Source organism: Manis javanica, chromosome X (assembly GCF_040802235.1).
Source record: "Manis javanica isolate MJ-LG chromosome X, MJ_LKY, whole genome shotgun sequence".
Classification (NCBI taxonomy): domain Eukaryota; kingdom Metazoa; phylum Chordata; class Mammalia; order Pholidota; family Manidae; genus Manis; species Manis javanica.
The window spans coordinates 54116112-54128880 of NC_133174.1; the positions used below are offsets into that span (position 1 = coordinate 54116112).

A 12769-nucleotide genomic window follows, 5' to 3' on the forward strand; every position below is an offset into this window, starting at 1 on the left:
TATCAAATGATTTTACTCATCTGTGGCATATAAGAACAAAGAAAAAAACTGAAGGAACAAAACAGTAGCAGACTCACAGAACCCAAGCATGGACCCACAGTAACCAAAGGGTAGAGAATGGAGAGGATTGGTGGAAAGGGAGGTATAAGGGGGGAGAAGGGGCATTATGATTAGCAAACATAATGTAGTGGGGTGGACACAGGGAGTGTTGTACAACACAGAGAAGACAAGTAGTGATTCTGTAACATCTTAATAAGCTGGTGGACAGTGACTGTAATAGGGTGATGGGGCCAGTCTAGTAAACATAATATTCCTCTTGTAATTGTAGATTAATGACACCAAAATAAATAAATAGATAGATAGGTAGATAGATGATAGATTAGATAGATAGATAGATAAATGACAACAACAACAAAAAAAGATCCCCTGATAATTCCCATGTGCAACCAGGCAAGAAAACAAACATACTCTCTGATGAATATGATGTAAATAGATATAACTTCCTCAATCTTGTTTTCTGGCCTTATTTTTTATTGTCTTCACATTTTTTCTATCTGGCCATTCATCATTCACAAACTATACAATTCTAAAGCATTTCTTACCTATGGGTTTATTACTTTAATACTGGTCAGTTTTAAACTAAGTCCCCTAATAACCCCAACCAGGGTCAGATACATCTTTAGGACTCTTACATTTGGCACTTAGGTAATTGATGTTAAATTGGTTTTGTATTTGTTGATTCATAGCTTTGAGAAAATAAGATATCCCATTCATGTGTATCATATTAATTCAAATTTTGTGCTGATTTGGTGAGTGGTTTAACTTGTATTAATCTCTAATTATCTAAATTTATTAAACAACTAATTAATTAATTAATTCCTTCTTTAACTTATCTGTGGGTAAAATTGCAATATTTCTAGAATCTCTTGACTGGCCTTAGTGCATTTCCATACCAATAGGTGTTTCCAAGGGGTGGTTAGATGTAGTCCATCTCCATATCAATAAGTAATTATATGGGGGAGTGAGGGAATATCTGGTCCAGACGGTTTTGGTGGGGTCCCTTTTTGTAGCTGTGTCATGAGAGACAAGGGTGAACAGAAGTGGACGACTGTGTGTAGGCAGTAAATGGGTTTCTCCCACTTAATTTCTTCCTTTGAATGATTTCAGCTTCAAAGGTAATTTTTCCAGGACTGGGAACACATTTTCCCCCTGGAGTTATATCTGGCATAGTTGGCAGGATCTCTAAACCTGAAATAAGTCTTCATGGCTATAACGCTTGGGAGGACTGCACCTAAAGATGGTGGAGAGGCACTCAGGAACTTGCTGTGGATGGTGGGGAGCCCCCAGTGGCCTCTGTTTGGTGAGGGGGTGATAACTCACCCTTACCTCCAGCAGTGGTGGACGGTGCAGCTTCACCTAGTAACCACTTAACCATGGGGCTTCCATTTGGGGAGTCCCCAGAGGGAAACTGGTTTAGGGTAAAGCACCTCCTATATGGGTAGGACTTTCCCTAGAATTGGGGAAGGGTGGAGACACTGGAAGCTGTGGAATTAGCCCTCCTTGGGATAGAAGACTGCTTAGAGGCTTTGCATGGCTGTACAGCAGTTGGAATTGTGAGATGTTTGTTTCTTGAGATAGTGGAAAAGGTTATCAAACAGAGTCAAACTTTAGGAGGAAAGAGACAACTTTGTCATCACATGGAGGAGCTCAGTGATGACCTATGGGATGCCCTTAAGAAAGAGAGACAGTTATTGAGAAGATAAGTACCACTCCTGGAAGATACATTAGCAGTAAGGGAGGAGGAAGCAGGCGAATTTGCGTTTCAGGAGGCTGTGGAGAAGGGGGAGGAAAGAGCGGTGCCTTGATGCACAGAGATGGTAGAGAAGATGTCAGGGGAGGATGGGGGGATGGCTGAGGGCTTATCTGTTACTTAGGTTACTGCCCAAGGCACCATCCCACTTCCATATTAAAGGCCTGCCTAATTTTTATTAACAAAATAAAAAATAAAACAACTCTGGGCTGCTCAGTGGGGGAAGCAGTCTTCTCCCCAGGTTGTAGAGCAATCCATGCTCTGCCCCTATATTCAGGATAAACTAGTGGACATGAGCATCTGGTTTCATCAGAAGCTTTCAAAACATCTGTCTATGTGGCTTTTGTGTCTCTGGTATATGGTGGTGGTAAACAATGTTATGCCAGGTTCTGAAATGGGTAGACTGGCTTCCCTGAAGACTCAAACTTTCCCTCCATCACACCCCAGGGAATCAGGAGCTTCTGGATTACCCTACAGCAGCCATCAGGGCAGTTCAGCCTAATCAGGGTGATTTACAATATTCACCCACTAGCTAGAAAATTAAAGCAGAAATCCAGCAGGAGTTATGGGAGTTGGGCATGAAATATTTCATCTATAATATGGACCCCAGCACCTTGATGAGGAGTTGTTCACTGTAGGAATAAGAAATATGGTGCTCCATACAGCTCCCTCATCTTTCTTTGGGTTCCTAGTGACTATTCTTGCCCACCACATAGGAGGGCAACCCATAAGTGTGGCTATTCATACGTTAGGAGATCTGGGGAGGCTGAAACAATAAGAGCACAGAAGGAAGTATAGGCTATGACTGAAAATAGAGGTGAAAAGGGCCATGTGAATGTTTTGAGGACCCAGATGTGGATTGATTAAATAAAGGTGGGGGTAGAGAAAGAAAAACATGATAGTCAGCCCAATAGGATCTTGTTAGAACAGAGGCACCAATTAAAGCCAAAGCTGCAGTTGAGCTGCTGAGGTCCAGGACATGGAAGCTGAAGGCTAAGCCCCATGTCTGGCCTGTGTCCCTGCAGGACTTCCTATGGGACAGTACACAGGCTTCACCTGGGCCCTCATCCCCACAAGAGGATGGTTGGGCATTGCTGTTTGACTGGGGATGTCAAGGACCCCACCTTGGAAGATGCGGTGGGGACCTAAAGCCACAGGTAGAATTAACAATTCATTTGTCCCCTGTGAATGTATAATGTGTCCTGGCACTGGTGGACATAGGAGATGAATGTTCTCTGATTTATGATAACCCTGAGCATTTTCCTGGGCCCCAGCTGTGACAGATGCCTATGGGGGTAAGGCAATTAGAGTGAGGAAAGCCCAAATCCCAGAAGGGATAGGCCATTTACCCCCAAAGTAGTATACTGTGTACATTTCTCCCATTCCTGAATATATTTTGGGGGTGAATATCCTGCAGGGCCTGTGGTTAAAGACCACTGCAGATGAGTTCAGACTGAGGGTATGTGTGGTAAAGGCTGTTCTATGGGAACATGCTCAGCAACTGCCTGTATCTCTGCCTGTACCTCAGTGAGTGACAAACACTAAGCAGTATAAATTGCTTGGGGGACACAAGGAAATTGGAGAAACTCTACAGGAGGTGGAAAAGGTGGGCATCATAAAGCCCATTCACAGTACTTTTAATTACCTGGTATGGTCAGTGAAAAAACTGGATAGCTCATGGCATATGAACATGGATTACAGGGAATTGAATAAATTAACACCCCCTTTGCATGCTGCTATTCCCTCTGTAGCAGCCCTTAGGGACATCCTCAGTAATGAACTAGGAACATATCAATATGTTTTGGACGTTGTTAATGCTTTCTTCTCCATTGCCATATCACAGCAAAGTCAGAAACAGTTTGCCTTCATGTGGGAAGGCTGGTAGTGGACATTCACTGTTCTTCCACAGGGACACTTCCACAGTCCCACCATTTGTCACGGACTTCTAGCCCAGGACTTGGCCACATGGAAGAAACCACAAATTATGTGGCTGCATCATTATATTGATGATATTATGCTCACATACAATTCTCTTGCAGATTTAGAAGGGAAAGTTCCTAGACTGATGCAACATCTACAGGAGAAAGTATGGGCTGTGAACAGCAGAAAGGTTCAGAGACCTGGTTTGTCAGTAAAGATCTTGGGGATTGTCTGATAGGGTAAAACAAAAGTTATCACAGAAGCAGTCATAGACAAGATCCAGTCTTTCCCTATCCCTACTACTGTGGCAGTATTACAAGAGTTTTTGGGTCCATTGGGCCACTGAAGAGTGGCTAAATGAGATGCATTTTACAACAGCATAGTGCCCTTTACAATAGCCCCTTAAGTGGAGAATTCCAACACTTATTAGAGTCAGTGATTGCCCCAGCTGGTGGGGTGTTCAACAAGGGCTCGAGGGGAAGTTAACCTGGATGGGAGACAAACCAGACACAACGAAGGAGACCAAGTCGAAAGTCTGATCAAGGTCTCAATGTTTATTCTTACAAGGTAGATTATATAGGAGCTGGGAGGGGGAAACAGCCCCAGCTGAAGTGGCAAGGGTTATCTAGGTTGCTAGGATACCTAACTGAAGAATGTTCTCTGGAAAAGATGATGGGTGGGGGATTACTGAGAAAAGACAAAATGTTATACTAAGGAGGAGATGTTATCACGGCAGCTGCTTAATCTCTATCCCAGCGGTCTAATCGCAAGCTGGGTAATTGATCTTTGTAAACGGGGCAGGCTTGAGAAATTAGAGACCTAGGGAAAAAGGGTGAGACCATTGTTTCGATGGCCTACGGCTCCCGACATCTCCTCCCTTCTTTTATACAAAAGAGGGGGAGGCCCGCTATTTAGTGGTGGGCATTAACCAATTGGGCGAGTAGTGACCTGGCTCCTCTGAGACTCCCCATTGGTGGGGGTCAACGTTGGCCCTTGGTATCTTTTGTGGAGGGGAGGAAGGGTGTATTTATTTTAGATACCAAGCTCCATGCAAGCCAGGTTTTTCTCTCAGGGAATTCAGAGGCGGTTCATGGACCTTCCCTTGCGATGCTTAGCTTCGCACCCACATTGGTGCCCATATCGCACTCACTTTATTGTGAGCCGATATGCATAGGTCTGAATCCTATGCAGCTTCTAAAGGAGGGGAGTCATCTGGCACATCATAGCCTTGGTCCGCCAGGTCAAGCCAGTGATAGTGGACTTGTATCTGTCTGCCGAGGGCAGTATTGATCTGTTCTCTAATGAAGGTGGTAATTCCCGGAAGGACCAAGGTCCAAGGGAGAGCACAAGCATGAGACTAAGGAAGGGTCCTAGTATAGGGAGAAGACAAGGAAGAAACCCACTCATCCCAGTCCATAGGGGATTTTCAAACAGTTTTTTCTTTCTTTGCACGAGCTCTTCTTGGAGTCTTTTTATTTTGTCATGAACTACTCCAGACTTGTTTGCGTAGAAGCAGCATTTCTCTTCTAAAGCTAAGCAGATGCCGCCTTGTTCCGCGGTGAGAAGGTCTAGGCCACGCCTGTTCTGTAAGACTACTTCTGCAAGGGAATCTATTTGGTCTTGAAGATCTTGTAAGGTTCCTGAAACAGCCTCAACATCATTAATTAATTGATGGGATAGTTGATTATATTTGTGTATGGCAATGCCCATTCCTGTGGCACCAGTTGCCAGACCGCCTATGACTCCAAGAGCGATTAACAGAGGAAGGACAGTAACTGCTCTATTATGCCTTATGGGGTAATAATCAAAGTTTGGCAAAGGGACCGGTTCTTTTCGTCAACTAAGGACATATCAGGTTAAGGGCTAGCAGTGGTGCACTGCCCTGTCCAGTTGGTGGGTAGAGAGGTGTATGCCATGTTAATCCCACAAACAAAGATTTGGTCTTTGGGGGGGCATAGGACACTGTTTGTAACGTTAGTGACAAGAATTTCTGAGCAGTGGCCGAAAGAAATGTTCCCTAGGTCAATATCATAGGAATTATTTTGAAATCTCTGGTACAAGCAGGTTATGTTATCTAGTGATACTGGTTGCACTTTAAAAGGAGAGGAAAGTAAGCAATGCTTATTATTTTGGAGATTTTGTGTGATATTGGGTGTGAGAATAGCTAGAGGCATGGGTGTTCCCCAAGGCAGACAAAGCCAACAATCGGACACAAGGTCAGGGTTTGTAAGATTAAGGAGTTTGTGAATTTCTTTAAGCAGGCTGCTCATGGGTGAATTAAGATCGATTCCTCTGGGTTTTGGGAGAGCCAGGGGGTGATATTTTAAGGAAGGATACATATACTCTATGAGTTGCTCTATACGCTGTTGCATGAGTTGTTCACGGGCCCTATCCGATGGACCTCCTCCATCGGACACATGAATAGGTGACAAGACCTTCCAACAAACAGGTTTTCCTGGTGTCCCTGCACAACTAGCCTCAGCGCGTTGTCTTTAGAATGGCTGTCAGATAAGTCTGGTTTTTATGATGACAGCTCTGGACAGAGTCATAGCAACTACTATGCATTTGATCTTGGACTGTAAAGGTGCCAGTGGCATTGTAATTACAGGGTATTGATTTCTTGTCAGCAGTTGGTGTTACGGGAGGCTTTTTAATGCATTTCCAAGAGAGTTGTTTCCATCCTCTGCTAGAGGAATATCCTCCTGCAGAGATATCTTCTGTGAGATATGCTGTCTTATCCTGACAATCTATGGGTCCTCGGTTCGTCAATTGGGGTCCAGCTAAGTATTTTGTCCCTTGAGATGTTACTTGTTTATGTCCTTCTATATTGGGTTCTAAATCCTGTATTCCTCCTTTACAATCACATGGTTGTCCAAATAGCTGTGTATAGATCTGTTATTTGTTAGGGGGTGATTGAAACCCCCCTGACAATAGAGAGGGAATAGTATACTTACTGCAAAGAAGGTGAAAACACGAGAGTTGATGGGCTTCATCTTTTTATAAGGTACAGTTAAGAAGTGCGAAGACGCCAATAAGCATCCAGTTAGTGGTAACAAGAATAGTCTGCTGTACAAGGGTCCACTGGGGAGGGGTGGAGGCGGCAAGTCTTATGCCTAAAATAAAGGCAAGGACTAAACCGGCAGCCAGAATCTATGGAGAGAAGAAGAAAAAGGATGTCTCAGGGGGTGTCACCACCCTGAACAGTTGGATAAGATTTTTTAAAATCTTCTGGTAAATCTATTGGTTTAATCAAACGCTCTGGCAGCCAGCGAGCAGCTTCTTCTTTGGTGTCAAAAACACAGGCAGATCCCCGGCCCCATATGAGTAGGGGGATGGGGCCTTTCCAACGGGAAGAGAGGGGGTCTCTCCATATGACAGTGGCATAATTTTTATCAGATTGTGGGTGCCAAAGGTGATCAGCTGCAGATTTGCCATGAGCGTCCGAAGTTAGAAAATTAAGAACAAACAAGGCATGATGAAGAATATTTCTTGGAGAGCCTTTCATGGGATATAAATCCCCCATTTTTAATTTGTGGAAGGTATGATTAATAGTTAGATGGGCTCGTTCAACAATCCCTTGACCGTGGGGATTGTATGCTATGCCTGTAACATGCTTAATTTGTAATTGGTGACAAAATTCTTGGAATTTTTTTCCAGTATATCCAGGACCATTATAAGTCTTGATAATCTTGGGTTTTCCCATGACACTAAGACAATTGAGTACATGAGCAATAACATTTTTTGAAGCTTCTCCAACATGGAGGCTGGCAAAAATAAGTCCACTAAAGGTATCTACAATAACATGAAGATACTTAAGATTTCCAAATGAGGGGACGTGTGTTACATCCATTTGCCAGATCTCATTGGGAACTAGGCCCCTAGGGTTCACACCCAAGTGAGGAACAGGCAGGAGAGTGACACAATTTGCACATTGTTTAACAATCTGACGGGCTTGTTCTCTAGTAATTTTAAAAAGAAGATGTAAGGTTTGAGCGTTAAGGTGATGTAAAGAGTTAGCTTCTTTGGCTTGAGCCACAGGATCGAGCTCACCGAGAAGGGCAAGTTGTGTGGCTTTATCAGTCACAGCATTGCCTGTGGCTAGAGGTCCAGGAAGACCAGAATGGGCACGAATATGGCTTATATAAAAGGGATGTTGCTTGGAATGTATGCATTGTTGGATGGAAAAAAACAGAGGGGTGGCATTTGTAGTGGGTTTTATATAGGGCATGGTCTCTAAAAGGGGAATGGATTGAGCAATATAAGCACTGTCAGTGTATAGGTTAAATGGAGTATTTGGGAGTTGTTGAAAAACTTGTAAAACAGCAAAGAGTTCAACCAATTGAGCGGAGTGGAATGGGAATTGTAGGGAAGTGGTTTGATTATCTATGGTGAAGACTGCCGCTCCTTTGGAGGAGCCATCGGTGAAAACTAGGGGGGCATGAGGAAGGGGTTGAGAGGAGGTCAATGTAGGGAAAAAAAATGGTTGGGTCCTTAGAAAATGGAGAAGCTTCTTAGCAGGGTAATGATTGTCAAGGGTTCCCTGGAAAGAGGTGCAGGATGTTGCCCATTCATCGTCATTCTCTATCAACCAGTGGATTTGGGTAGGAGAATAGTGTAGGACAATTTTGTCGGGGTCTTTAACGAATATTTTCCTGCTGTGGTCACATCCGATTTTTATCAGCTCAGCCACCCAGGAGGTATAGGGGATAAGGACTTTGGGTGGTGAGGCAGGTAAATGGACCCAAAAAAGGGGACTCTCTTGCCAGAACACTCCAGTGTGTGTAAAATCAGTAGCACAAATGACTAGGAGAAGAGGCTTCTCAAAAGAGATGAAGGTGATGCTTTGGTTTCGAATTGTGTCTTCCACTGCCTTTAGGGCTTCTAGGGCTGGGGCTGTTAATGAGCAACTGTAAGTAGGATCTGGGTCCCCTTTAAGACTATCAAACAAGGGTTTAAGCTCTCCAGTAGTTAGCTTGAGATAAGGCCTGAGCCAGTTGATATCTCCTAGAAGTTTTTGAAAATCATTTAAAGTTTTTAAGCAATCAGTTCTAAGTTGAACCTTTTGTGAAAGAATCTTATTATGAAAGAGTTCAAAGCCTAAAAACAAGTAAGGGGGTTTTAATTGAATTTTATCAGGGGCTATCTGAAGACCAGCTCTGGTAAGGGCCCTAGAAAGCTCTTGGGAATAAGCAAGGAGTTCAGTGGGGTTAGGACCAGCCATGAGGATGTCATCCATGTAATGAATTAAATATGTAGAATGCCATCTTTGCCTAAATGGGCCTATAATTTGAGCTACAAATTTTTGGCACAGTGTAGGGCTGTTTGCCATTCCTTGGGGCAGAACTTTCCATTGGAATCTTGGCATAGGGCCTTTAAAATTAATCACTGGCAAACTAAATGCAAAATGCTTGCGGTCTTTAGGATGTAGGGGGATTGTGAAAAAGCAATCTTTTAGGTCAATAATGATTTTACAGTATCCTGCAGGAATCGCCACAGGAGTGGGGAGGCCTGGTTGAAGGGCCCCCATAGGAATCATAGCTTTATTAATTTCTCTAAGGTCTTGAAGTAACCTCCATTTTCCTGATTTTTTCTTTATGACAAAAATAGCAGTATTCCAGTGCGAGGTGTTGGGCTCGATATGGCCTGCAGCAAGTTGTTCCTGTACTAACATTGTGGCTGAAGCCAGTTTTTCAGAAGTTAAGGGCCATTGATCAACCCATACAAGGTCTGTTGTTTTCCAGGATATTTTATCTGCATGGTGTAAAGGTATGTCAATGGCCTTTAGGGTAAATTTTCATAGCCAATTCCAGCACGATCAGTTTTTATGGTGACCAGGACCGGCTCTTTTGAGCCCTGAGAGTGTTTGCCCAACCCTTGCCCAGGGTGAAAGCCTTGATTGAGCATCTGGTGAGTGACTAGTTCATTAGGGCTGCACATAATGAGCTTCACTTGAGAGAGAATATCTCTGCCCCAGAGATTGATAGGTAGGCCTGCAACCATGTAGGGCTGGATAGTACCATGATTGCCTTCTTCATCTTCCCATTGAATAACTTCGGAGCTTTGTAGGGGGTTGGAGGTTTGTCCAATACCTCTAAGGTGAGTCATGGAAGCGGTGAGAGGCCAAGATGAAGGCCAATCCTTACTGGAAATAATTGTGGCATCTGCGCCAGTATCTATAAGGCCTTCAAAGGTTTTTCCTTTAATTTTAACTTAAGAAGGGGTCCTTTTTGAGTGATCTCTTGTGTCCAATAAACATCTGATGATCCAAACCCATGAGGGTCTCTCTTTTGCTTATAGCAAGGATTTTTATCATCGAGGGGGAGTAATATTAATTGAGCAATCCATTGGCCAGGGGAAATGGTAATTGGTCCCTGAAAGGCTGTAGCCAGAAGTTTAATTTCTCCAGTATAATCATTGTCAATGACTCCTGGAGAAATAGTGAGGCCCTGAATAGTGTAGCTGGCACGACCCAGAATAAGACCAAAGGTGCCTTGCGGCAAAGGGCCAAAAATCCCCGTAGAAAGAATTTGAGTTCCCATTTCTGGGGTCAATATTGACTGGGAGGTGGAACAGAGGTCCAGTCCTGCACTACTGGCAATTGCTCAGGAGAGGATAGTGACACTGGATTTTGGACTGACTGGTGGACGAACCTGATGACCCCAGGGTTCTGTCCCGGGTAGGTTTTGAGGCCCTGGGGTGGGCCCTGTATCAAGTTTCCCTGTTTCGGAGGCAGAGGGTTACCCTGTATGTCAGCCTTGGAGCGGCATTCGGAGGCCCAATGCTTACCCCATTTGCATTGCAGGCACAGGGATGATGGGAGCGATCATTCGGTCTTAGGGGCTGTGCACTCTCTTGAAAAATGACCTGGTTGCTTGCAATTAAAGCACGTCTTGAGCCTGGCTCCCTGAGTAAAGTCTTTAAGAGCTGCTCCTATGGCTATTCCGATATTGCGAGAGGTTGGGTCGACATTGGCACAAAGTTTTATAAAATCCGAGACATTTTTGTCGTGGCGATGGTGACGCATAGCCGCTTGACAAGCTGAGTTAGTATTTTCAAAAGCAAGATGTTTAATGAATTCATTATCTGTTTCCTCCCTTCCCATGAGGCGTTCGGCGGCCTCTGTAAGGCAGCCTATGAATTCACTGTAAGGTTCCTATGGCCCCTGTCTAACCTTGGCAAGAGAGGTGATGGCCGACCCTTTAGAAGGGAGGCTCTTCCAGGCCTTAAGGGCTGCATGTTGGATTTGTGTGAGTAAGCCTGGGGAAAAATTAGCCTGTTTTTCATTTGTGTCATAGGGGCGATTGCCCAGAAGTTTGTCTAATGTCCAGGATTTGGAAGGACCGCCGGCAGCCATATTGCAGCGGGCAGTATCCTGGCATCTTTCAGTGTAATCAGCTTTCCATAAGAGAAAGTCACTCCTTGTTAAGGTGGCTTTAGTTAACATGCCCCAATCATTAACTGTAAGCCAGTCTTAGCTTACAGACTCTAACAATGAAATAGTAAAGGAGGCAACAGGGCCATATGAGGAAACAGCATTCTTTAAGTCTTTTATATTTTTAAATTTAAGGCGGCGGTACCGCTGAGTCCTAATGGTTGAAGTTGCATTCTCGTCCCCTCCCTCAGTGTTTTCTGACTCAAGCTGGGCTATAGGCTCTTCTGCGTCCATATCTCCCCCTTCTGATTCTCGTGGTTCAGCCTCATTTGACTCTCCCTCAGTCAGTTCTCCCTTGGTCAGTCTAGTTTGGTATCGGGTCACCAGGAAGACATGAAGGTTTTATTTTTGATTTTAACTTCTGAACGGGGGGAGCAGAGGGGGAACTTACTTTTATTTTCTGAACAGGGGGGACGGGGGGGAGCTTATTTCTAAGTCAAGGTCACGTAATTGCCTAAGCAATTGGGATCTCTCCCTTTTGATCTGAAGCAGTGCCTTAAGGGACTGCACCTCCCGAGAGAGTTTAACAGTGGCTTGTCTAGTTATTTCTTCTAGATTGGGTTGAGTACAGAAAGGGGATGGTATGTTATAGGGCGGTGGACATGCACCTAAAGGTGCTTGAGGGGGCCAATCAAGATTATGGTGCTTAGCAGCAGTGTCTTTTAGTTCGGCCTCCTCTTCAGGGGAGAGGGATCATCATCAGGGCTGTTGGACTTGAGACCAGAAAGGACTGAGTAAATAGATTTTGGAGGGGGCCTCTAGATGGCAGATCATTATTAACCTCGGGCATGGAAATGGAGACAGAGGGACAATAAAAGGCTGGGGAGGAGGGACGAAGGTCCTCGGGGATCTCTTTTTTGTGGAGAGAAGTCTGACTTTTTTAAAACTTTCCCTTCAGTTAATTTTCACTATCGTCAACAATCTTTGAAACATCTTGGTGACAGTGGCGGACCTGCAACACATCGTTTATGAGATTCCAATAAGAAAATGCCTGTACTAGGACCTTCTCAGGGCCAAAGGAACGATAATAATCATTCAGGCAGTCGCCAACTTGGCGCCACCATTTTTCATCTATAGTTCCTTCCTGGGGGAACCATGGGCAGACATCCTCTAGCAAACTAAAGAATTTAACTAAATCTTTTTTCTTAACCCGTATTCCTCATGTCTTGAGAGAAGCCTTAAGTCCCTTAACAAATAACTCATGCTTATTTAGTGTTTGCCCCATGATTGATTCGCTTTCCTTACCTTTACCGATCTGTGTCACAGGCGGGTACTCCTGTGGTGATCTTCGTGCAGATCTTCACTCACCAGCTGGGTGGTGATCCAAAGAAAGAAGGACGGCTGTCCATATGAGTGACGTCCAGATCAGGCTTCGTACCTCGAGCCTCACGTTGGGCGCCACTTGCCCTGGCCGGCGGGGAGTTCAACAAGGGCTCGAGGGGAAGTTAACCTGGACGAGAGACAAACCAGACACAAAGAAGGAGACCAAGTCGAAAGTCTGATCAAGGTCTCAAAGTTTATTCTTACAAAGTAGATTATATAGGAGCTAGGAGGGGGAAACAGCCCCAGCTGAAGTGGCAAGGGTTATCTAGGTTGCTAGGATACCT

At 44.4% G+C, this 12769-nt stretch overlaps 1 protein-coding gene across 1 annotated transcript; it reads right to left on the reverse strand.

The window, feature by feature from the left end:
- Nucleotides 1–9511: 9511 nt before the first annotated feature.
- LOC118972219 (endogenous retrovirus group K member 7 Pro protein-like) lies at nt 9512–9835 on the reverse strand. Its single transcript, XM_037017142.1, has one exon. It carries the CDS (start codon nt 9833–9835, stop codon nt 9512–9514), a length of 324 nt encoding a protein of 107 aa, XP_036873037.1.
- Between the last annotated feature and the right edge of the window lie 2934 nt (nt 9836–12769).